This window comes from Octopus sinensis, linkage group LG13, assembly GCF_006345805.1.
Source record: "Octopus sinensis linkage group LG13, ASM634580v1, whole genome shotgun sequence".
NCBI classification, from domain to species: domain Eukaryota; kingdom Metazoa; phylum Mollusca; class Cephalopoda; order Octopoda; family Octopodidae; genus Octopus; species Octopus sinensis.
Window position 1 is genome coordinate 61,800,182 of NC_043009.1, and position 25,108 is coordinate 61,825,289.

Below are 25,108 nucleotides of genomic sequence, written 5' to 3' on the forward strand. Positions count from 1 at the left end.
TTATTTGTTATTCTAAACTATCTGCACCAGTTTTTATCCTCACCTACCCGTATCCCTTGACTGACACACCAACATTCCAAATATACCCTTTATATCTTTCTCAACTCCAGCACCAGCCTTCACCCGATTGTCACTGTTTCTGCCCCCAACGAATCATTTGATAATTGACTAATCAAAACAACACGCCTCACAAGTTTTTTTTTTATTTTTTAAATGCATAACAAGTTCGTCCTATGAACCCTTCTAGTACAATGGTTCTCAACCAAGGCCCACTTAAAATTTCGTTAAAATTTTTATCTGCAATAAATTGCTTAAACTTCTATAATACTCAAAATATTTTAATAATTTTTTTTTTTTTTACAATTCCAAATAATATTTAATTATAGAAATAAAACGGGATTTTTAAACATAGGTTGGCTAAGAGTACATCCGACTAAAATAGGAACCAAAGGGTCTATAAATAAATAAAATAATAGTTGAGAAACACTGCTCTAGTACTTAAAATAAGCTAAGTGGACAATGCATTGTCAGTCCTGGATCGATTGCTCATAATAACTATTACAGATAGAAATATTCCAAGGTCTAATCTCTACTAGTATTCATATTTCATTGAAGCCCCCAATATTCTGGAGAAAAGCACGAAATAAATGCAATTACAATTTAATTCCTCGACACATCTGAAACTATTCATAACATGGTGCATTATTAAAATTAGTGGAGTTAGCAGCCTATAGGATTCAGAGATTTAGATTTCACTAATTTGATTTCGTCTCTATAATTGGGATGTCAACTTTAAAAGCACTCCGCCGTCTAATGCGGGATTGATTAAATAAACAATTAGTAATATACTAGGGTTCCCATGTAACACAACCAATGTCTGTGAAACAATAATAACCTTGTCTTTGAGAAAAGCGAACTTAAAGAGACCGATTCTGTGTGATTATGTAAGGTATGGGCAGACAATTCAGACCAAGTGCTTCAATTAAATAAAACACTCAGTGTTGCACGCACGCACACACATCGGGTGCCTGTGTGTGTATACATATAGACATACACATACATATATGTATGTATATGAGTGAATGTATATATATGTATGTGAGCATATATGTGTGGGTGTGTGTGATCACACACACACACACATATATATATATATACTAGCAGTATCGCCCGGCGTTGCTCGGGTTTGTTTTGACCCTTTATAATTGGAATTTTTGAAAAGTAAAAATTTTGCATTATGTAGCTTGTTATTCTCTTTAAGTGAACATTTTTCTGGTTGAAATACACCGAAAAATGGTGACACAGCATCAAAAAAATCTTTAAAAATAGGGATTTTCATAGAAAAAAAAAGCACCTTTTTGATGTAAATAATTTTTGGTGATAACATGGTCTTTTTGAATTTTATCTTCAACGGAATGAAGAGCAAGCCTTATTCTATCATACTCTCAGTTTTGGTCAACTTGCAATATATATATATAACTTTAAAATAAGGGTGAGAAATTAGATATTAATTAAATTAACATCGATTTCACACGAGTGGTTTAGCATATAAAAAAAACTGAAGGTTCAGTAAAATTGTATTATATACATGCTAGATTGAAAACAACTTTGTGGACACCCTTATGCTAGAAATAGATCCGCTATGGTCTTACCACTAAGATGTTCTTAGGAACATCTCTTAGTAGTAAGACCATAGCGGATCTATTTCTAGCATAAGGGTGTCCACATAGTGGTTTCCCTCTAATATGCATATATACATGTATGTGAGCACATATGTGTGTGCATAAATGTTTCTGAGAGCATACATGCTTGATGTATAGAAAAACGTCAGCTTTTGTAGATGAAGCTCCCTAACGAAGCCAATAAGTATCGACATAGTGTGAGTGTGATGCAATGAAATGTGATTGACAACCGAATATAGCGCAATATGTAAAAATAACAACAAACCAAATCTCGCGAGACCGAATCAGTATGAAAACGAGATTTAATCCACCATTTTACAGCCAGCCAGCCGATACCACCATCAGCTACATTTCAACACTCTTTTCACTCATTTACGTTTACTTTACGGTTGTTTTCATTAAAGGAACTCACTGACATTTTTCCTTCGGAGAGCTTTATTTTTATTTTTCACATTTCCAAAAAGATGTGGCTCGGTTAACGACTAAATGGAACCTTCAGGAAGCGGCGGGTCCAACCGCGTACTGCGGCCCTCCAGCCATATGATGGAAGGTGTAGGAGCACGGGTAGTCCGTGGACCCGACTGGAAATGGGGCAAGCAGGACGGCGGTGAAGGCCATCTGGGAACTGTCAGGAACTTTGAGTCGCCTGAGGAAGTTGTCGTTGTATGGGATAACGGAACGGCGGCCAATTACAGATGCTCAGGATCTTATGATCTCCGGGTTCAAGACAGTGCTCCGACTGGTAGGTGGATTGACAATATATATATAAATAAATACACATTCGCACTCGCATACACGTATACATACATACATACATATATATATATATATATATATATATATATATATATACACACATACATTCACTCAAACACACTCACATAAGTTTGTATAGAATATTATGCTTAGATATCCTTCTGTATATATTGATAAACAAGTGAAGTGTTTAGATCTGCCTCTTTCTCTGTCTATATATATATATACATATATGTTAATATTTTTGTTAAAAAAAGATACTGTGTATATACACTCTTGTAAATTCGATATATTTCTGTGTGTAGACGAGATACTCGGTGCTTATTTTTGTGTGTGTTTAATAATGAAGATAGTGTTTGTGTAACTGTGTATATATTGCTATATATACATGCTATATATACACACTTGATATTTATATCCTTGTATGTACGATGTAATGCCATTGTCTGTGTATGTATTCTGTGTATTTATTCGAAGTTTGGACGTTTGTTCTGTCGCTTCTTAAGTTTCTGGCTCGCTGTGATCTTTCTGGCGATTTACAAAATTAAAGATAAAAAAGATCGCATCTGGAGACAAACTCCGAGTAGAAGAAGGAATTAACCACCTTCACACAAGATAAATTCTATAAACAGGCATTGAGTACGTTTTTATTTTTTTGGGGTGGGGGTCTTTTGTAAATCCGTACGTACGTATGTATACACACAAATACATAAGTATATATACGATATATATATATCGGAAACGTGCTACTACAAACGAAAGATCGCCTATCTTGATATATTTGTATAATTATATATATATATATATCTTTTGTTTATCTTTTATTGGTTTCAGGCAGTTGCGACCATGCTGGGACAACACTATTTCACACACACACACATACATACATACACACACACACACACACACACGCATACATACATACACACACACATACACACACATACACGTGTGTGTGTGTGTGTTTATGAAATCTGCATTTGTGTGTTTTCCCAACAGGCATGGGATGTAGGTAGTGCTTTTTCGGTCGGATGCTTTTCTTGACACCAACCGTGTTAGTTGCCTCATAAAATACGCAGAGATACAGTATACCTATTCTTAAAACGGTGGGGCGGACGTGAAGAATGTGGACCGCACCCCCTTTCGTTTATTAAAAAACATTTTTTTTTACAGAATCCCCCATCTGCCAAAAAAAAAAAAAATGGCATTTAAAAATTTTAATTTCCCCCACCCCTAAACCTTCAAATTCTTCAATTTTCACTTTTTCCTTAAAAATTGCAACTTTACAAATCTCTTTTTTTTCAAAATCATAATCTCCGTATTTTTTTACGTATTTCGCAAAAAAAAAAAAAAAAAAAAAAAAAAAAATTTCTGGAAAAATGAAAATTGAAGAATTTAGGGGGAGGTGAATGTGGGAGGGAAATAAAAAAATTTAAATGCGTTTTTTTTTTTTGCAGAATCAGAATCTCCATAATTGAAAATGGGGGATTCTGTAAAAAAAAAAAAAAGTGGGTGGGTGGGTACGATCCACTTTCTTTACGTCTGCCCTTGACAGTTTACTACTCGTTGAATTACCGTTGGAAATAACTGAGCATTCTTCCGACACGTCTACTCGTATTGTAATTGTCAAATAAAATCAGCGAGACAAGGCTGTCTGAGTTATTAGTACAGTCTGTCGATGGTCTTCTACACAGTTTCCGTTCGGATTGACCTGAGGCTGTGGTAAAGACATTTATCTAAGATGCTATGCAGTGGAATCGAACTTGAAACTTTTTGCCTTACAAGCGAACTTTTTACTTCCCTCCTCCACTCATGCACAGACACGTATAATTATCCACATCATTCTCGTCATTTAACATCCGTTTTCTATACTTCCATAAGTTGGCTGGCTCAGAAGGATTTGACGAGCCAGAGGGCTGCGGTGAACACCAATGTCAGCTTTTGGTATAATCTCTAAGGCTAGATACCCTTCCTAACACCATCCACTTTAATGTACAGGGTGTTGTTACATGCCACTGGTATGAGAGTGATGTTGCTAGTAATTTGCAAGAAAAGAAAAAACCCTCTTAGTGGTGGTGGTATTTGAAAGTGGCTTCGTGCCAAGTATTGAGAGGCTATAAACAGACTAACAAATATATATATATATATATATATATATATATATATATATATGATAGAGGGACAAGCACAGATGTTTTGCTATAGGGCAGGTACATGGCTACCTGTATTATATAAGGGTGATGAGGAGTAATTGGAGAGAAGAACAAAGATGGTAGTGATCAGGAGCCAGACCAAACTCTCTAACACACACAACTGTGGCAAATTGACAGAGCAGTTAGAGTATTTGATAGAATGCCTTGTGGTATGTGTTCTGCCTCTCGATGCTCAAATCCCACCAAGATCAACTTTACTTTTAATTCTTTCTGTTTCTAAGTATAGTTAGGTGCTGACCCACCCCGTCTCTCCGTTCAACTGTCATATCCTGAACGATCTATGATGTCAAAGGTGGAAGGGTTTGGAGAGAGTATGCTCAATACTTAACATGGCACTTGAAACCTACTAATGAAATCCTGGTACATGCTGATACCATTGTCAGTAGTTAGTGAAGGCCATCTATCAATCTGTCTGTCTGCCTTAAAAACAGGCTGGATCTTCCTAATGTTTATATGCTTTCACTACTGGTTGCATAACCATGACATTTTGCGAGCTATGTCTGTCAACATAATGAATTAAGTCCAACCCCCCAGAAACAGCTGTTGGACTGTAACACCATACCTTCTCCCACTAATTTCCTATATCTTTGTACTCTGTGTAAGTTTGCTCTGTTAATATATAAATATCTATTAATATATAGTTATTCATTGTCTGAATATTTTCAGTCTATGTTTTCTCTCTATTTTTATTTGTTTATTTACATCATTATCTCCATATGTGTTCACTTGGATTCCTCTTATAGCCACTCTTTACTCCGCAGACTTAATCCTCAGTAAAGATTTCAGAGTGTAAGTTCAAATCATTTGAGTGCTACTAAGTATTTTCTATATTGAACATCTCTGGATCTCATCTGTTGACTCTGTCTGTCTGTCTCTATGTGTGTGTGTGTGTAGGGGGAAGCACCCTGGGCAAGTGTTCTCTAATAAAGCCTTGTGAGTGGATTTGGTTCATGGAAACTGAAAGAAGCTCATCATATACATGCATGAATATACATATGTATATATGTTTATGTATGTGTGTGTGTATGTTTGTTTACATTTGTACTCATGAGCTACAAATGACAGTGTTATTTATCCTGTCAACAAGTCATCTGCTGGCTTTGCACTCTTGAAAACATTGAAATAGGGTATCCTTGGAAAATGGGTGAAGATTAAAGACAGGAAGGGCGTCCAACTGTAAATTGCATGATGCTTTGTTGCTATTTCTAGCAAATCCGAGTGACTCCTCTGTAGAAGATCTATCGTTTAACCCATGCTAACATTGAAAACAGATGCTAAATATGAACTAACAAATATATATGCAAACACATGTACATATGTACTTGGGTTCAGTGTTATACAAACAACTAGAACAGTGCCTTTATCTAAAACAGAGGAGGCAACACTTTGGATCTTAGTTTCACAAGCAACCTAGATAGACATTCAACAAGAAACACTGAAACTCTATGCAACCTGAACTTCCTCAGAGCAAACTGGAATTGATTCAGAAAGAGATCCAGTAAAAGAACTGAAATGGCAGTCTGTGTGACAATAGCATAAAGCTTGAAGATCTTATATCAGTAATGCAAGCCTTATACTTAAAATTTGCCCTTGAGAGAAGAGGGAAACCCAGGAAGACATGAGTGATGGCTAATCTCAAGATGTTGAGCTTCACGGAGATGACAAAGGACTGGGATGATTGGCAATTTGCTGTGTTTGAGAAGGCTCATCTGTCTTCCCGAAAGTGAGGTCCTAAAAGCATTGTGCTTTTCTCTATACACTCACTGGACTCTGCCCCTGCTCTCTCTCTGTCAAGCTTTCTTCATTTCTCACATTCTTAACACCTACCCCTCAACTCTCCTAACTTACTGCACCATTCAGCTGCTATAATTATAAGAGAGCAGAATATGCACATATAGTGACCTCCTCTCCTTGGAATCACAGCTTTTTAAAAGCCATCCCTCATTCTTGATATCACCCCTTTCCACTTTATTTTCACCAATCACCTCTTTTTGTGTCTCCTTGTGATATATCTTAGGCCTGTTGTTAACTTATCTTTAACACTCTCTTATCTGCTGTCATTCTTATCATCCTGTCATATCTGCAGTGATGGCTTCTCCTTCACTATACCCACCCCTTCATACCTCTGACATCCATCTGGGTCACTGTATACTTCTCTTGCTTCCTCTTCCTCTCTCTCCCCACACATCATTTCCATGTTTCCTGATCTCTTATACTACTGTTCTTCTCCATTCCTCTACTGTCACTTATCACCTCCTCCTTCCTGAGCCACTCTTATTCATTCACCTCCAACTCACACTGATATTTACCTTTAACCATACCACCACCACCTATGTCCCTCTCATTATTCATTATATTCACCTCTACAACCATCTCTATTCCAGATGCATTGTATTCTCGCTTATACTCACCTTGTATTTTGAGAATACACTCTAACATCTCGTCATTACCATCTTTATCCTTCTTTCCATCTACTCCTACCCACCGTTATATGATGCAAGGGTAGCCATGTATCTCCTCTACAGCAAAACACTCGTGCCTGTCCTTCTATCATACTTTAGCCCCTCAACATTTTGCATAAAACCATCTCCCTCTCTACCACAACGACGCTCTGCTGAGGGAGAGTCTTTTCGTTTTTTTGCGAGTTACTTGGTAACTTCACAAGCGCCTGTGTCATGAAAAACAACACCTAGTACACACTGTCAATTGTTTGGTTCTAAGAAGGGCATCCAGCTGTAGAAACCAAGCCAAAATAGACATTAGAGCTTGGTGTAGTCCTCTGGCTTGTTGGATCCTCCCAAACGATTTCACTCATGCCAGCATCGAAGACAGATGTTAAATGACAATGATGCATATACACATGGGTTCATAGGCATAAAAGCACATGAGGTCTGGTCAAAAAGTTTTGGGATAGTTGCTATGGTAATGGAGCTAAAGTACACAGAATGAAGCCACTTGGCACAGATTGACTTTGTTGCACATGGACACTGAGTTATAACATACTTGCTCATTTCTGTTGTTTATAACAGAGCTTGGAATTAAAGCGTGTAGGGTGTGGTCATCTCACCACCACACCATACAGATTCCACCAGTGACTGTGGCAGTGAAAATATAGGTATGTGCATGTAAATGCATGGAAACAGACACATCTTGTAGGTTATTATGACCAAGAATCTTTCCAAAAATCAAGTCCCACTTGAAAGGAACAAGGTTTCAAGATGTCGAGGAAATCCGAAAAAATGCGATGAAGCAGCAGCTTGCTATCCTGAAAAAAGGAGTTCTAGGAATGCTTCCATCAATGGAAATGACTCTGGATAAATTGTGTGACTTCAGAAGGAGACTACTTCAAAGGAGATTAAATGCCAAATTGATATGTGTTGTAATTATCTTTCTATAGCACCAATCCTGATATTTTTGCTATGTTGGACCACTGAACAGTTTGGGAGGATCCAACAAGCCAGAGGACCACACCAAGCTCTAATGTCTATTTTGGCTTGGTTTCTACAGCTGGCTGCCCTTCTTAGAACCAACCAATTTACAGTGTGTACTAGGTGCTTTTGTTCATGACACAGGCACTCGCAAGACAAGGAAAAGATCGTCTCTCAACTGTAGTAGAGAGAGAGATGGCTAAAGTATGATGACAGGCAGGCACAAATGTTTTACGTATATATATATTTACACACACACATATACATACACATACATGTGTATGCAGTTTTCAGTTGCTTGAAGATAGTAACTGTATCTCCCCCATACATATCTTATTACAAAAATTGAGAATTGTTAACCTGTTAAACACTCTGAAGTGTGCTATGTAGTTTTTTTTTTCAAGGTAAACTGGAGATTAGAGTTTCCCATTTTAAAGTAGATTGCACCTAAATACTGAGAATGTTTATAGTTTTTCTCATTGTGTTATTAGCTGGTTCATTAAATAGATATAATCGTATTGTGGTAATTGCTAGATGGTTAGTTATGGAAATTAATTTTCTTTTAGAGGAATCAAATGGTTGACCATTTTTGTTTGCCGATGCCCTCAGTCATACGTCCAACCCATGCTAGCATGGAAAGCGGACGTTAAACGATGATGATGATTTATATATATAAATATCGCCATGATAGATCGTTAGCCACTACACACATTTTTTTCTCTTCTTGTTTTTTTCTGTGTCCCTTTCTGTAGAAGAGCGTAGGCTCAAAATGTAAAAGACATTTTCTATTCCTGAGTGTTATACTAATACATCTGTTTGATTTGTACACCACCTGTCTTCGTCTTTTGTTTTTTTTGTAAACTCTCCCCATATATGTATATATATATACATACACAGAAGCACACTTATACAAGCATATATACACACACTTATATTCATGTGTGTGTGTGTGTATATTATATACACAGAGGCACACTTATACAAGCAGATATATACACACCCATACATTCGTGTGTGTGTGTGTTTGTATGTATATATATATCATCATTCATCTTCATCATGTTAATGTCCGCTTTTCTATAGTTGGATGCCCTTCTGGTCACCAAACCTCACCTGTTTCCAAGCAAAGTATTATTTTTCTATGGCCAGACATGTTCTTGCAGAATATTGGAAATGAGCGACACTGTTGGTATGAGACAGTGATGAACATTTTACAGTGATCACATGATGTCAAGACTAGGAGTCATATACACCCTTTTACATGCATATATTTATATATACACACTATAGGCGCAGGAGTGGCTGTGTGGTAAGTAGCTTGCTAACCAACCACACGGTTGCGGGTTCAGTCCCACTGCGTGGCATCTTGGGCAAGTGTCTTCTACTATAGCCCCGGGCCGACCAATGCCTTGTGAGTGGATTTGGTAGACGGAAACTGAAAGAAGCCTGTCGTATATATGTATATATATGTATATGTGTGTGTTTGTGTGTCTGTGTTTGTGTTTGTCCCCCTAGCATTGCTTGACAACCGATGCTGGTGTGTTTACGTCCCCGTCACTTAGCGGTTCGGCAAAAAGAGACCGATAGAATAAGTACTAAAAGGTGGTGCTCCAGCATGGCCGCAGTCAAATGACTGAAACAAGTAAAAGAGTAAAAGAGAGAGAGGCGCAATGGCCCAGTGATTAGGGCAGCGGACTCGTGGTTGGAAGATCGCAGTTTCGATTCCCAGACCGGGTGTTGTGTGTGTTTATTGAGCAAAAACACCTAAAAAGCTCCATGAGGCTCTGGCAGGGGATGGTACTGACCCCCTGTTGTACTCTTTCGCCACAACTTTCTCTCACTCTCTCTTCCTATTTCTTGAGTAATGCTGCGATGGACTGACGTCCCGTCCAGCTGGGGAGAACACATACGCCACAGAAACCGGGCCCATGAGCCTGGCTAGGCTTGAAAAGGGTGATGTTTATCGTTATATATACACATACATATATGCACATATGTATGTGCACACACACACATATATTTTGGTTTCAAATCTTTGCACAAGGCCAGCAGGTTCAGGGAATGGGGGTTTAGTTGATTACACTGACCCCAGTGCTTAACTGGCGCTTATTTTATCAACCCCAAAAGGGATGAAAGGCAAAGTCGATCTTGGTGGAATCTGAGCCAGACTGTAAAAACAGAAGAAATACCTCTAAGCATTTTGTCTGATGTGCTAACAATTCTGCTAGCTCATTACCTTGTCCCCTCCCCCCATGCATATGCACTCATACATTGTGTGTATGTATAAGTGATATTTGGATCTACTTGTCATACATAAGGAATTACCCTGGATGTTAATTCTATTTGAATTTATTGATATTTGATTAATATAGTTAACCAAGTTCATTTAACACTGAGTACTTTCTTCATATCTGTCAGAATTTATTAATCCCTTTTACCTTTTGTTTTATATATATATATATCATCATCATCATCGTTTAACGTCCGTTCTCCATGCTAGCATGGGTTGGACGGTTCGACCTGGGATCTGGGAAGCCAGAAGGCTGCACCAGGCTCCAGTCTTATCTGGCAATGTTTCTACAGCTGGATGCCCTTCCTAACGCCAACCACTCCGTGAGTGTAGTGGGTGCTTTTTACGTGCCACCTGCACAGGTGCCAGGCGAGGCTGGCAACGGCCACGGTCGGATTGGTGTATTTTACGTGCCACCGGCACGGGAGCCAGTCGAGGCGGCGCTGGCATCGGCCACGAGTCGGATAGTGCTTTTTACGTACCACCAGACCAGGGATCCTGGCTGGTTCAATTCGATGCATATATATATACATAGCAAGTATGTATATACGTCGGGGGAGAGTTTACAAAAAAAACAAAAGACGAAGACAGGTGGTGTAGACAACAAACATGTATTAGTTTAATGCTTGAGAAGTGAAAAAGTCTTTAACGTTTCGAGCCTATGCTCTTCCACAGAAAGGAACACAGAAAGAAACAAGGAGAGAAAATAAAGAATGTATATATGTATGTTTATAATAAATCATAATCTAAGAAGACTGGTCATGTTCTATGTCAGCATAAATTGCATTCACTGGAAAAAGTAAATATATGTGTCAAGGAGAATGGAGTTTCTGATGTTTCAGACAGAATCCTTCTGCTGAGTTAAGATTAAAGAAGGGAAAAAAAATTTAAGACAGAAGTTTTATCCTTTGTATTGGAGTGGCTGATATGGAATGCAAAAGAATATGAGGGTGCATGTGTAGACGGGAGTTAATGGGAGAGAGAAAGTCGGTGGGAGAGTGATAAGGAAGGAAGGAAAGGAAAGGCAGAAGGGGGAAAAAAGCCCGGTGGGAAGATGGGGAAAATTAGAGTGAAAAGAGAGCTAAAGGATAAAGGAAACATTACATTAAATGAGCTGGTGGTGGGTAGATGGAGAAATGTTCATTTAAACCTATTTGTGCGATGGATCTCAGTTTGAATATGACAGAATGTTCCTTGTGCTACCTTGGAGATGTAGGACTTTGATAAATGAGTAATGTAGTGGCCTGTTGTGTTAAAGTGGGTAGCAATAGGTCGGCTTTGCATACGTATGAATGTTTGGGAAAGTTACTGATGAGGCGATGGCCTGTTTCACCAACAACGTAAAGGGCACAAACGTTCACGTATATATAGATATACATGCGCTCATGTGCTAAACTCATGCACACCCGCACACGTGCATATGTAAGGCTCCTACAGAGGCAAGCACACACACAAACACATATGCTCAGATGGTAGTCATACAGGATGTGAACAAATACCTTGCAATCATACTGTATTGCTGTATGTTGTCCTTGTCAGATATATTTATATATACATTTGGTAAATGATGGACAGAGAGAGAAAGGGAGTATTGTTCATATCACAAGTGCCAAACTAAACTCTCTCTCTCTCTCTCGCTTTCACCACTTTAGCCGAGAAGGAATATTTTATTGTTTTCATTTTAAAAAATTTCACTGTTATGGTCCAATATTTTAACACTTCTCTATGGTTCTTCTCTCTCTCTCTCTCTATATATATATATACACACACACACACACACACACACACAACACACACACACACACACACACACACACACACACACACACACATATATATATATGGGTGTGTGTGTGTATATATATATATATATATATATATAATATATATATATATATATATATATATATATATATATATATATATATATATACATACACACACACACACACACATATATATATTATTATTACATTAATAAGACTGTTATTTAATTTATTTTGACATCGCCGTAGTGGGGGGGATGATGGTGGTGGTAGTGATAGTAGTAATAGCAGCAGTAGTAGACATGATGTGGTAGAAGTAAGATTGGAGTGGTGATGGTGATAGTAACAGTGATGATGATGGTGATGATAACAGATGTTGATGGGGGTATTGGTGATGATTGTTGCTATTTAGCATCAGGCCAGTTTTGACCAAGCATATCTGTGATTATAGGCATTTGGGCTGTACCCATCCCATCTTTCCAGGCACACTGTACTTGGAGACCTCGTTAGGCAATTTAATCATGTTCCCTTTTCAGACAGTAGAATGTGATTTGACATAATTTTATCAACTCTGGAAAGATGAATGGCTAAGTTGATTCTAACACTCTGGTACTCTGTCGTTATGACGACGTGGGTTCCAGTTGATCCGATCGACGGAACAGCCTGCTTGAACTCCATCTACACATGTACCCTTAATGTAGTTTCTAGGGAGATTCAGCATGACACAGAGAGTAACAAAGTTGCCCTTTTGAAATACAGGTACTACTCATTTTTGCCAGCTAATTGGACTGGAACAGTGTGAAATAAAGTGTCTTGCTGAAGGACACAATGCGTCGCCGGGAATTGAACTCCTGACCTTTTGATCATGACCCAAATACCCTAACCTCTAGGCCATGTACCTTCATGATTTTAACAGTATTTATTTAGTAATAATTAAATCGTTTCCAATTTGGGTACAATTTGAGGAGAGGGAATTTGTTGATACCATTGATCTCAGTATTTGACTGGTACTTATTTTATCAGCCCTGAAAAGACGAAAGGCAAAGGTTGGCCTTGGCAGAATTTGAATTCGGAATGTAAAGAGTTAGCAGAAATCCAACGGATCATTTCTCTGGCACCCTAACAATTCTGTTAGATCACCACCTTTGAAATTTTTTTTGAAAAAGTGGTTGGCATTAGGAAGGGCACCTGGCTGTAAAAAACATGCCAAAACAAACCTCGCTGATGTTGGTGCTACATAAAAGCACTTGGTCCACTCTGTGAAGTGGTTGGTGTTAGGAAGGGCATCCAGCTGTAAAAACCTTGCCACATCAGAGTGGAGCCTGGTGCAGCCTCCTGGCTTGCCAGTCTTCAGTCAAACTGTCCAACTCATACCAACATGGAAAGTGGACATTAAACGATGATGATGATAGACGCAGATGGGGGCTGTGTGGTAATAAGTTTGCTTCCCAACTATATGGTTTTGGGTTCAGTCCCACTGCATGGCACCTTGGGCAAGTGTCTTCCACTATAGCCTCAGACTGACCAAAGCCTTCTGAGTGGACTTGGTAGACAGAAACTGAAAGAAGCCTGTTGTATTTGTATATGCATCTGCATGTGTGTGTTTGTGCTTCATCACCATTTGACAACCGGTGCTGGTGTGTTTACATCCCTGTGACTCAGTGGTTCAGCATGGCCACAATCTAATGACTGAAACAAGTAAAAGATAAAAAAAGGTATGAGTATGTGTATAAACCTGGGGTGGAGGTGGGGAAAATGTAATACAGTCTCTGAAGACATTAAAAATTTGAATAAATTTTTTAAAATACTGCATTTACTTAGGTACATTTTGACCCTGTAATGGGATCTTTATTTTGTGTGCTTAAAAATCAGTATATTTGCCTTCTTTTTGTACCATTTTACCTTCATACCTCACCTCATCTTACCTATCTACTTATCTATTCACCCTGATGGGGAAGCATGAATGTCTATGCTTACTGTGCAATTTCTGTCACATCATTTTACTATTTCTGTTTTAAATTTGTTAAATTATTTTGTCAAATGTTTTTTCTTCTTCTTCCCATTTCTGTAGAGCTGGCCAGCATGAATCAACTTGCTAAAATATGAAATATAGAAAATGTTCAAAGATGAACCTTCTTTTTCACTCCAGGGTAATGAGGTAGACACTTAATTGCTCTGAAGTCCTTTACTGATAACATGAAACACATAATAACTTCCTTTCTATCAAAGTAATTATTAATAAATCCAAATTGCCTCTAGAGAGAGCTCTATTACAAACATCCCTTCTTATCAAATAACATTTATAACAGCTTCTAATATAGACGTGTGAGAGAAATTTATAGGGCGGGGGGATAAAAATGACTTCAGTTCTTAACTGGTGCTTCATTTTATTGCTACCCCTCAGAGGGATGAAAGGCAAAGTTGACCTTGGCAGGATTTGAATTTAAACAATTCTGTTGATCCATTCACCTAATATTAATAATCCTTTCAACAGTAGCCACATTGCTTGAAGTTTTGGGAGAGGATGGAGCGAGTTGATTACATCAACCCCATTGTGAAACTAGTACTTTGTTTCATTGACCCTGAAGGACGAAAAGCAAAGTTGACTTTGGTGGAATTTGGAATTTGGAAAAAAATTTTACTAAGCATTTTATCCAGTATGCTAATGATTCTGCTTGTAAGCTTCCTTCATAATAATAATAATAATAATAATAATATTAATGATAATAATGATAATAATAATAATAATAATAATAATAATCCTTTCTACTGTAGGCACAGGGCCTGAAATTTGCGGTAGGGGACTAGTTGATTACATCGACCCCAGTGCTCCACTGGTACTTTATTTAATTGACCCCAAAGTGATGAAAAACAAAGTTGATCTCCGAGTTTTAACTCAGAATGTAAAGACGGATGAAATGCTGCTAAGCATTTTTCCTGGCATGCTACCAATTCTGCCTGCCCACCACTTTAATAATACTACTACTAATAATATGATGATGATGATGATAATTTAGATTGGCTCGATGCCGTACTTTTGTAGGATAATTAATTGGATCAGTTATAACTTATTTTATCTTAGAGAGAGAGATTTAAGTTAGATTACAATATGAATAGAATTGATCATAAATAATAATAAGGATGCTTATTTAATGAAATTCTACTCTTTTTTTTTTTTCACTGAAGAAGCTCATTTACATTGGTGAGGATAAACTCAACATATGTTATGCAGCAGAATTATAGTCTACCATATAGTCAGGTCTCATCTCTGACCAACAGATGGTTTAGAGTTGGAAATCATTAGTGACAGGTAAAATTTGGACAACTTTCTGAATCAGGAGTTAAAAAGATAATGATAATCATCACCAATTCTGACTATAAACTGTCATTGGTCTGTTGGGACCTGACTGCATGGCAGAATAAGTCTGCTGTGCAACAAGTGTTGGTTTCTTCCTCACCAAACAAAACTTCAAACTGAATGAAATTTTCTTGCGAAAGCATTTGAATTTTTACTGAAAACATCTGGCTAGATGGCTGATGGTATCACTGTTTGCTTCTATATTACTTATAATTTTTATAGATATATGAATAAAGCAGTGGGGTGAACCTTTACATAAATTGCTTGATTTGCTAAAATTAATGCCAAATCTTCAAGTCACAAAAAAAAAAAGACCCATTGGATTGGATGGTGTAGTCATGAATATACAAAAATATGGGATCAATGCTCTTGATTATGGGTCTATTCAATAAATGTCAATCAATCTATCATCATCGTTTAACGTCCGCTTTCCATGCTAGCATGGGTTGGACGATTTGACTGAGGACTGGCGAACCAGATGGCTTGCACCAGGCTCCAATCTGGTCTGGCAGAGTTTCTACAACTGGATGTCCTTCCTAGCACCAACCACTCCGAGAGTGTAGTGTGTACTTTTACGTGTCACCGGCACGAGGGCCAGTCAGGCAGTACATCTAGACTTATAATAACATAGCTATGAAGAACATTACTTCAATTTTGTCTGTGTGGTAAGGAAGTTTGCTTCTCAACGACATGGTTTGTGTTCAGTCTCACTGCGTAGCTCTATGAGCAAATGTCTCTTACTATAGCCCTGGGCTGACCAACGCCCTGTGATTGGATTTGATAGCTGGAAACTGAAAGAAGTCTGTCATGTGTGTATATATATATATGTGTGTGTGTGTGTGTACATGTGTGAATTACTGTCTCCGTCTTGACATGTGATAATGTCGCTGTCATGCAGACAGTGTCTTTCATTTTCAATCTTTCATGAAAATATCTCTGGTTATGGGACAAAAACACCTTACTTGGGAACAGGTGATGGTTGGTGGCAGGAAGGGTATTCAGTTGTAGAAAATCTGCTTCACCAAATTCTGACTGAATTTGCATAGGTAAAACATGGAAAAGTGGACATTAATAAATGATGAAATGAAATGAGTTGAATTGTTATATTTGTTTGATACAAAGATATTCAATGCACATCTACAGATGATGGCACTGGGGAAATAAGCAACAGCACTACAGAATACTTAATTTTAACTAGAATTGAACCTTCACCTTATGTTTTACATTGAACATTAATATAGAAGGTGGTGGTGGGTGTTTTTTTTCTCATGCTTACTATGGAGAATACTAAACTTGAATTTTATTTAAACTTTTGCCCTGTACCTAACATCGACAAACAAATAACAAGCTGTAATCCAAAGTGAACAAAATGTAAACTATTCCACCAGATCGAAAAACGGAAAAGGAAAATGATGTCATGTAAATGATTACTAATGATTCTAAAATTATTTAATGTAGTAATGATGCAAAATTAGCATATTTCCTATGAATCCTCTGTGGTTGATCCACATGATCTGTATATTACTGGCTTTGCTTTTATGCAGGACACTGCATATGTATGAGAGTGCGTGAGTGCAGAGAGAGAGAAAGAGAAGGAGGGGCGTAAACGAAGAGGTTTTAATTCTCTGCGGAGATATAGTCACACAGTTAATACTTATATTTGGCTGTGTTTCATTTTTTTTCTTTTTCATTCTTTTTTTTCTTATTGATTCTGAAATGCATCCAGAGTTGATAACGATAATGTTACAGACATTTTTGCATTTTAGGGCTTAGTGTTAAATAAGACCGATAAAAACCAGAACTATAAAATCGTTTTTATATTTTTAAGAATTAAAAGGGTTGAGTGTTAGATAGGTTCTTCAAATCTATGTAGATTGTCATTTGGCCTCCGGCTGTTTCCAAAGCTTTTCCACCCTGTGTAAATGTGCCTATTTTTGCTGTACCTTTTTCTTTTCAGGGGCAGGGGTTTAGCCAGATAACTGATGGATAAACAGGCTGAAAAGAACCAGTGATGTCTGTTGATGTCTAAAATATTTCATTGCTACACAAACTCCAAGTTCTACACTATCAGCATCTGTCGCTGATACACATGTCACCAATCACACTGCACATTTGTAATATGATCACCACCCAGCAAAAATAAAGCAGCTAACATACTTTACACGACAGAAAGAGGCTAAAATATCTACAGAAACAATAAACCAAACCCCACAACAAAGCAAAACTGAGTTTACAAGACACCCTGTATCATCTTTGAAATGACCTTATTCTATAGATTTAGGGATTCAGTACAGTACTCGGTGTAAACAATGGCCACATTAAAGACAGTGGAACACCTGATTTTCTAAGTGGCAGAACTATAACTTAAGTGTATTTGATGTGCAAGTGTAGTTTGCAGTAGGAACAGCCTTGGAATAATTACAATAGATTGCTCTGATGGCTTGTTTGGTTTTCCTAGGCGGTGAAATTATTGTTTAACCCTTTAGTATTGATTATTCTGTCAAATGTAATGTCTATTTATTTATCATCATCATCATCGTTTAACATCCGTTTTCCATGCTGGCATGGGTTGGACAGTTCGACTGGGGCCGGGAAGCCAGGAAGCTGCACCAGGCTCCAGTCTGATCTGGCAGTATTTCTACAGCTGGATGCCCTTCCTAACACCAACCACTCTGAGTGTAGTGGGTGCTTTTTACATGCCACCTGCACAGGTGCCAGATGGGGCTGGCAAACGGCCACGGACGGATGGTGCTTTTTACGTGCCACCTGCACAGGTGCATATATATGAAGTTAAATATATGTCCACTCATAGAATGACCAATGGCTTTGCATCCATATTGTGCTTAGTTTTATAGATAACTTGTCAGACTCCAATGGTCATGTGCATATCCATATATTTAACTTCATATTGTTTTGAATTAATTATGCATCATCTTGTAGTTTAGAGATTTCAGTGATGTGATTGTGTAGTTTTAGAATGACATTGTAGGGTAGGTATGAGAGGCCAGATCTGGTCAGTTGCAATATAAAACGGGGTAAATATTTTGGCTGAATATGGCCAGTTTGAATGCTAAGGGGCTAAACAACTACAGCTGCAGAGAAGAATGTAGCTTGATCTATATACTTCTAGTATCTCTGTAATAAGAGAAAAAATAAAATATTTAACAATTTTTCTCTTTATTTTGTAAATTATCAGAATTTAATTACAAGGAAGCAAAGAAACAGACAAAGAAAAAAAGTGGTGGTGGTGGGGGGAATTAAGCAGCAGAAGATGAAAGGGAGAGGGAGCAACGAGCCTCACACCTCAGAACAAATGGTGTGTTCAGCTGCACCCTGTGGTCATGGCCGCAATAGTGATGCAGTGGAGAAAGGCCAGCGACATTCATTGTGGCAGCCATTCTACCTTGTGGGGCTAATTTCTCAGATGGTCACTGTTAACCCGATTATGCAGGTGAAAACGGTAGCACTGGCTCCAAGAACACCTGAGGTTTCAATGGCGACCAGCACAAACTGATAGCCATCAGTCAAGCCCCTACATTTAATTATTTCCTCTTCCATTTGCAGTTGAACTGCATAATTAAACTTTATAACATCCTTTGTTTTCTTGATCATTGATCATGCTTGATTGTTTCCACTAGTTTTTTGGAACCTTTTAGAAGCGTTAACCTGGAAACCAATGTTCGCATTGATTATCCGTTTGAGATTATGTAATTCAATTAAACTAGCTGTAGTTATTTTCAATTTTGTATACAATAAGAATTCAGAGTTTACTACATAAAGAGCATTAGATCAACATCATCATCATCATCATCATTATTATTTAAGGTTGGGAGCTGGCAGAAACATTAGCATGCTGGGTGAAATGCTTAGTGACATTTTGTCCATCTTTTCATTCTGAGTTCAAATTCCACCAGGGTCAACTTTGCCCTTCATCCTTTTATGGGTTGATAAATTAAGTGCCAGTGAAACACAGGGCTTGATGTAATTGACTAGTCCCTTCCTCCGAAATTTTAGACCTTGTACCTTTAGTAGAAGGAATTATTATTATTATTATAGAATTGGTGGTGTGTTAAATTTAATTCCTTGCACTATCCAGTTGTCTGTTTAAGTTTCTGTGTTCAATCTGCTATAGTTGATTTTGTCACTCCTCCATCTGGGATCAATAAGTATCAGTCATGTACTTGGTTTGATCTAATCAAGGGTACCCATCCCAAACGTTTTGGTCTTATGACTAAGTTAGCAATTATTATTGTCATTAAGATGATAAAGTGACAGAAATTGTAGCACACTAAACTAAATTCCAAACATCATTTAGTTTTGCTCTAAACATTCTGAGTTCAATCTTACCAGAATCAAATCTGCCTCTCATTTTCTAGGGTTGATGTATGTGTGCAGTGTTCACTTTGTTCACTTTTGGGGATGTAGGCTTATGTTTCTATGCTAATTCAGTTTTGGTTTGTTGTTTCTGGTGCTATTTTGGTCTTTCTGTTGTGTAAACTATGTGCAGTATTGGTTGTGTTATTTTGTTGCTTCATGATTATGTTTCATATGTGCAGTATAATTGGTGTTATGTGTTCTAATGTTGGAGAGTCATCATCATCATCATTGTTCGACCGTGGTCGAGACTTTCATAGTCTTTTCAAATGGCTAATAATGTGTGCGCGCGCCACTACTACACACATTGGAAAGCATTGTACAACCAAGTACTAAAGAAGATCTTTCCTCCTCCATGAAACAAAGCTGTTCCCGCTGGACGTTGGAGAGTGCTTGTGTTAAATGTGCAATCTGTATTGCATTAACGTGTTGCAACCACATAGAATGTGAGTTCTAGCACCAGGTGTCTGTTATATAAGAGTATGTATTGTGTTTATTGGATGATGGTTGTGTAGGCTGTTTGTTGTGGTTATGTAGAGGAATTATTTGTTGTGGTCATGCTAGAGATAGTATTACTTTAGACTGAAGTGGTTATATTGGGGACACTATCAATTTACATTAGTGGTGGTGGTTATGTTAGGAACTGTCATTTTAAACTATAAAATGAGATCATGTGGCTGTTGCCAGCCTCGCCTGGCCCCTGTGCCGGTGGCATGTAAAAAGCACCCACTACACTCACTGAGTGGTTGGCATTAGGAAGGGCATCCAGCCGTAGAAACATTGCCAGATCAGACTGGGCCTAGTGCAGCCTTCTGGCTTCCCAGACCCCAGTTGAACCGTCCAACCCATGCTAGCATGGAAAGCGGCCGCTAATCGATGATGATGATGATGTTGAGGACATTACTATTTTAGAAGGGAATGATCATAATGGAAACACTATCATCATAAATTGCTGTTGAGGGCCTTACCATTTTTGAATTGGTTGAGGTTATGCTGGGGTCACTGCTATTTTAGATTGTTGTATTTATATTAGAGACATTGCCTTTTAAACTGTTATCAGGATCATGGTAGGAAAATGATTATATTAAATTTTTAGGATGGTGGTAGTGATTGTTTATATTGATGGTCATTAAGAATAATGTAATTCTAGGAAAGGAGCGATTAACGCATTTGAAGGAAAAAATGGAATATATTGTTTGTAATGGTTTCAGATTTTGGTACAAGACCAGCAATTTCAGGTCATTTACATTGACCCCACATCCCAGTGTTTAACTGGTGCTTAATTTATTGATCCTGAAAGGATGAAAGGCAAAGTTGACCTTGGCAGAATTTGAACTCAGAATGTAAAGATGGATAAAATGCTGCTAAGCACTTCCTCCAGTATGCTAATGATTCTGTGAGCTTACTGCCTTTTTGTTTGTAAAAGGAATATATACTATGGCAGCAGGAAGTGAATTGGCAGAGCCATTTGTGCATTAGATAGAATGCTTTGTGATATTTGTTTTAGTTCTCTGCAGTCTGAGTTCAAAACCATGCCAAGTTCAACTTTTCCTTTCATCTTTTTGTGATTGATATAGTAACAATCCAGATTAGTGGATTGGCAAACTTCCAAGAGTGTCGGATGGGTTACTTTATGGTATCTGTTCTAGCTCTGATGGCAAAGCCTGCTATGATACTGATACCAAGCTTTATTAAGCCCTTGCCTTTCCTTTGGACAACTGAGAAGAGGGAAGACTTGACTGCTGGTCTTCCATGAAAAGCCTTTTGTAGGCCTGCACCTTTGATAGGAACTTTCTAGGTGCATGTTCATGGTCTCACAAGACATCCTGAAGCCCCAGTGACAGGAGGAATAGCAGTGATGTTTATTAACTGGTTTTAGGCAATGTTTTGAGAGAAGCAGGGAATGGTTGTAGTCATGGCAAAAGACAAAGACAGTGATGTCATAACATGATGGTGATTCACTCCATGTGGAGTGTTGGTTCATGGAGAATATCTTCTGAGGGATTGACTTCTGTCCCCTGTGTTTGGATGCATGTGTATGTGTTGGAAGATGCACACTTTTAAGCTTCTATCTCCTGCAAATCCTAAAAGTCTTTGTAATAAGATAAGTTTGTGTGTTGTGAGATGAGGTGAAATCTAATATTTAGATAGGAGCCTTCTCTGAAAATGTGGAGTGAGATAGAGACAAAGCTAAGCTATCTTCACTCATTGATAACAATTTAACAAATCTGGACAGGTTAAAATATGAGAATAAAATGACCGAGAAGTTGTTTTTTAGCCTTGGGTCAACCCTAACTGAACAAATCTTTGATTAAAGGTACGACCATCTCATCTTTTTCTTATGTACAGTAAAACCAACTCTTCATTATCTAACATGTACTTTTTATAAGATGATAGGGTCTGGTTTGGCTACTGTTTCTAGCATATGAAGCAACCATGTAGAAGCTCTCTTGTTGCTTAATAATGATTGAAGTAGAGGTGATAGGTGTAGTTTGTAAGATGAATCATAGTAAAGTGGGTGCTAGCTTACTTGATAAGGTGAACCGAATAATTTGAATAAAAATTATACCCTTAATCATGAGAGCAATCATTTTCTAAATGACTAATTGTGGTCAATAACTAAATAAATAAATAAAGAGTAGGAAAAACAACCCCATCAAATTTTTATTCATTAAAATTAATTAAATGCTGTTTTGTAGGGTAAGATGAATAGTTATGTAGCCAGGTTGTCTGTCATAACGAGTAACTTTGTGCTTGGGTTTTGTTAACTTTATTGAAGTGAGTGGGTGAATGACATCAGGAAATAATGACTAAATCTTAATCCCCCTTGCTTGCATTAAGCAGAAATATAATAATAAAGCAAGTATTAGAAACAAAAAGTACAGAAAAAAAAAAGAATTGTAAAGAAACTTCCCAGTCATAGAAAATACAGATCTAGTTTGTTTGCTAGTTGAGCTGGATGTGCTGGTTGACCTCTCCTAAACTTCCCACACCTGTTCTATTATGTTAATCCTTCCACCCACTTTCAGTACACAATAGAAGGCTGTATAGACTTTTCTGGCTCTTCCCCTGTACCTTCCCTTAATCTCACCCTTTAAACATTACAATTCGAACCACCAAGGCTACTATAATAACTAATTTCATAATCACTGCTACCACTTTCTTCGAACTGTCCACCCACCACCACCACCACCAATACAATCAAATCCCCTTAACCACCTTTTATCACAATCATTGCTACCTGTGGTCACTCAACCTGCTAGAAATAGCAACCAAATTGCACCCAACAATTTTTAAGTAGGAAGGACAACTCATGCTTATAAAACTATGTTGATCATGACTGGAATCCCTTTGATTATAGGTTTGCTTAATCAAGCTGACCTGGGGCTGAACAATGGCAACAAAGGCCCCCACTTCTCATCACTATCGTCATGGTACACATAATATACAGCGGTATCATTTAATTTAATGTTTCTCGACCATTTTTTTACACATGGGCCCTTCTGATTCTTATTATTTTGCTCAATGGACCATTCGATGTTTTAAAAATCCTATTATATTTTTGTAATTAAATATTGTTAGGAATTGTATAAAAACAAATATCAAAATATTTTGTGTATTATTCTTTTACTCTTTTACTTGTTTCAGTCATTTGACTGTGGCCATGCTGGAGCACCGCCTTTAGTTGAACAAATTGACACCAGAACTTATTCTATCAGTCTCTTTTGCCGAACCGCTAAGTTACGGTGACGTAAACACACCAGCATCGGTTGTCAAGTATTACCAATTTATTACACATGAGTTTTAACAAAGCCTTGTATGGACCCCTAGGGGTCATGTGGACCATAGTTGAGAACCACTGACTTAATTTAACCCTTTAGTATTTGGATTACTCTGTCAAATGTAATGCTTGGTTATTCACAATGTTTTGAATTAATCATGTATTATCTCATAGCTTCAAAATTTCGACGATGTGATTGTTTACTTTTCAAATGACATTGTAGGGTAGGTGTGAGAGGCTGGATCTAATCAGTTTGAACATAAAGCAAGTAGGATATTTTGGTCAGGTGTGGCTGGTTTAAATGCTAAAGGGCCAAAGAGAATAGCATACTGATGATTAAATGTTGTTTTTTTTTCCTCCATGTAATCATGATACAGACTATATGTGAGTCAAAAAATAATTCTTTTGGATCATTTTGGTTTGACACACCAAACCTAATTTCTTTGAAAATCTCTACACCAGTGTAGTTTTCATGCTAATTACAAAAATGCTTACCATTTTTCAAAATTAATAATAAAATAGCTATGCACCTTTAAAAAAAAAATTGAAAGATTTTTTTTAGAATTTCAGCCAATCTCAATACTCCAAAATTGGAATTGTCATTGCTCCCTTAGCATTGAAGGAAACTTCTACATGGTAGTTAAATGTGGGAGAAATAGTAGCCAAATCTCTTAAAAACAAAAGGTATTTGATTGATTTGCTAGAAATAGAGAAATATTTTGCAAATTACTGTTGGATGAAGACTGACCTGTGGTTAAACAATAACAATAGCACCACCACCAACACTATCTGGTAGCTGTAGTGATGGTTTAAAGGCGATGGTGGTGGTATTATGTATAACCTCACCACCATCACTACCACCAGATCTGCTTCCACCACTGCAATGACAACAGCAACCACTGCAACAATCTCCAAAACCACCACTACCTCCATGAAAATTAACACAACCACTACAAAATCATTGATTTGGTTGTTGTCATTGTGGTAGTTGCAGTGGTGGTGATAGTAGTAAGGTTTCATACACTATACCACCACCATCACTCCTACCTAAACCATCTCTATAACCACCAGATAGTAGTAGTAGTAGTATTGTTATTGTTTAGCCCCAGGTCAGTCCTCATCCAGCACTGATATAAAGGATACTTCTCAGCTATCTCTATCATGTTAATTGAACACCTTTCATTTTAGGATAATAGGCTGTGATTTGAAGGAGATTTGGCTGCTACCTCTGGCAGGTCAAGCTAACATGTTGAAGTGTCTGGCTACTGATTGAGACATATGGCAATTCTGACTTCCAGCATGTTGAGATTGGCTGCATCAGATTGGTTGAAATTCTAAAACATTTAAATCATTAAGCATTTGTGACTTTTTTTTATTATTAATTTATTTCTCCAAAATAATGGTTATGATTTCCCTAATTGTAGTTTTATTTATGTAAAGATTAAATCACACTTTAAATA

General features: G+C 37.5%; 1 protein-coding gene across 2 annotated transcripts in view; it reads left to right on the forward strand.

Annotated features, from left to right (window-relative positions):
* The first annotated feature begins 1,971 nt into the window (after positions 1-1,971).
* LOC115218253 (E3 ubiquitin-protein ligase MIB1) overlaps positions 1,972-25,108 on the forward strand; it is a 215,141-nt gene continuing 192,004 nt past the window's right edge. For both annotated transcript variants that reach the window (XM_029788000.2, XM_029788001.2), the window contains exon 1: positions 1,972-2,424. In XM_029788000.2, coding sequence (XP_029643860.1) covers positions 2,169-2,424 — 256 coding nt within the window. In that variant the 5' untranslated portion in view covers positions 1,972-2,168. The remainder of the gene's footprint in view (positions 2,425-25,108) is intronic.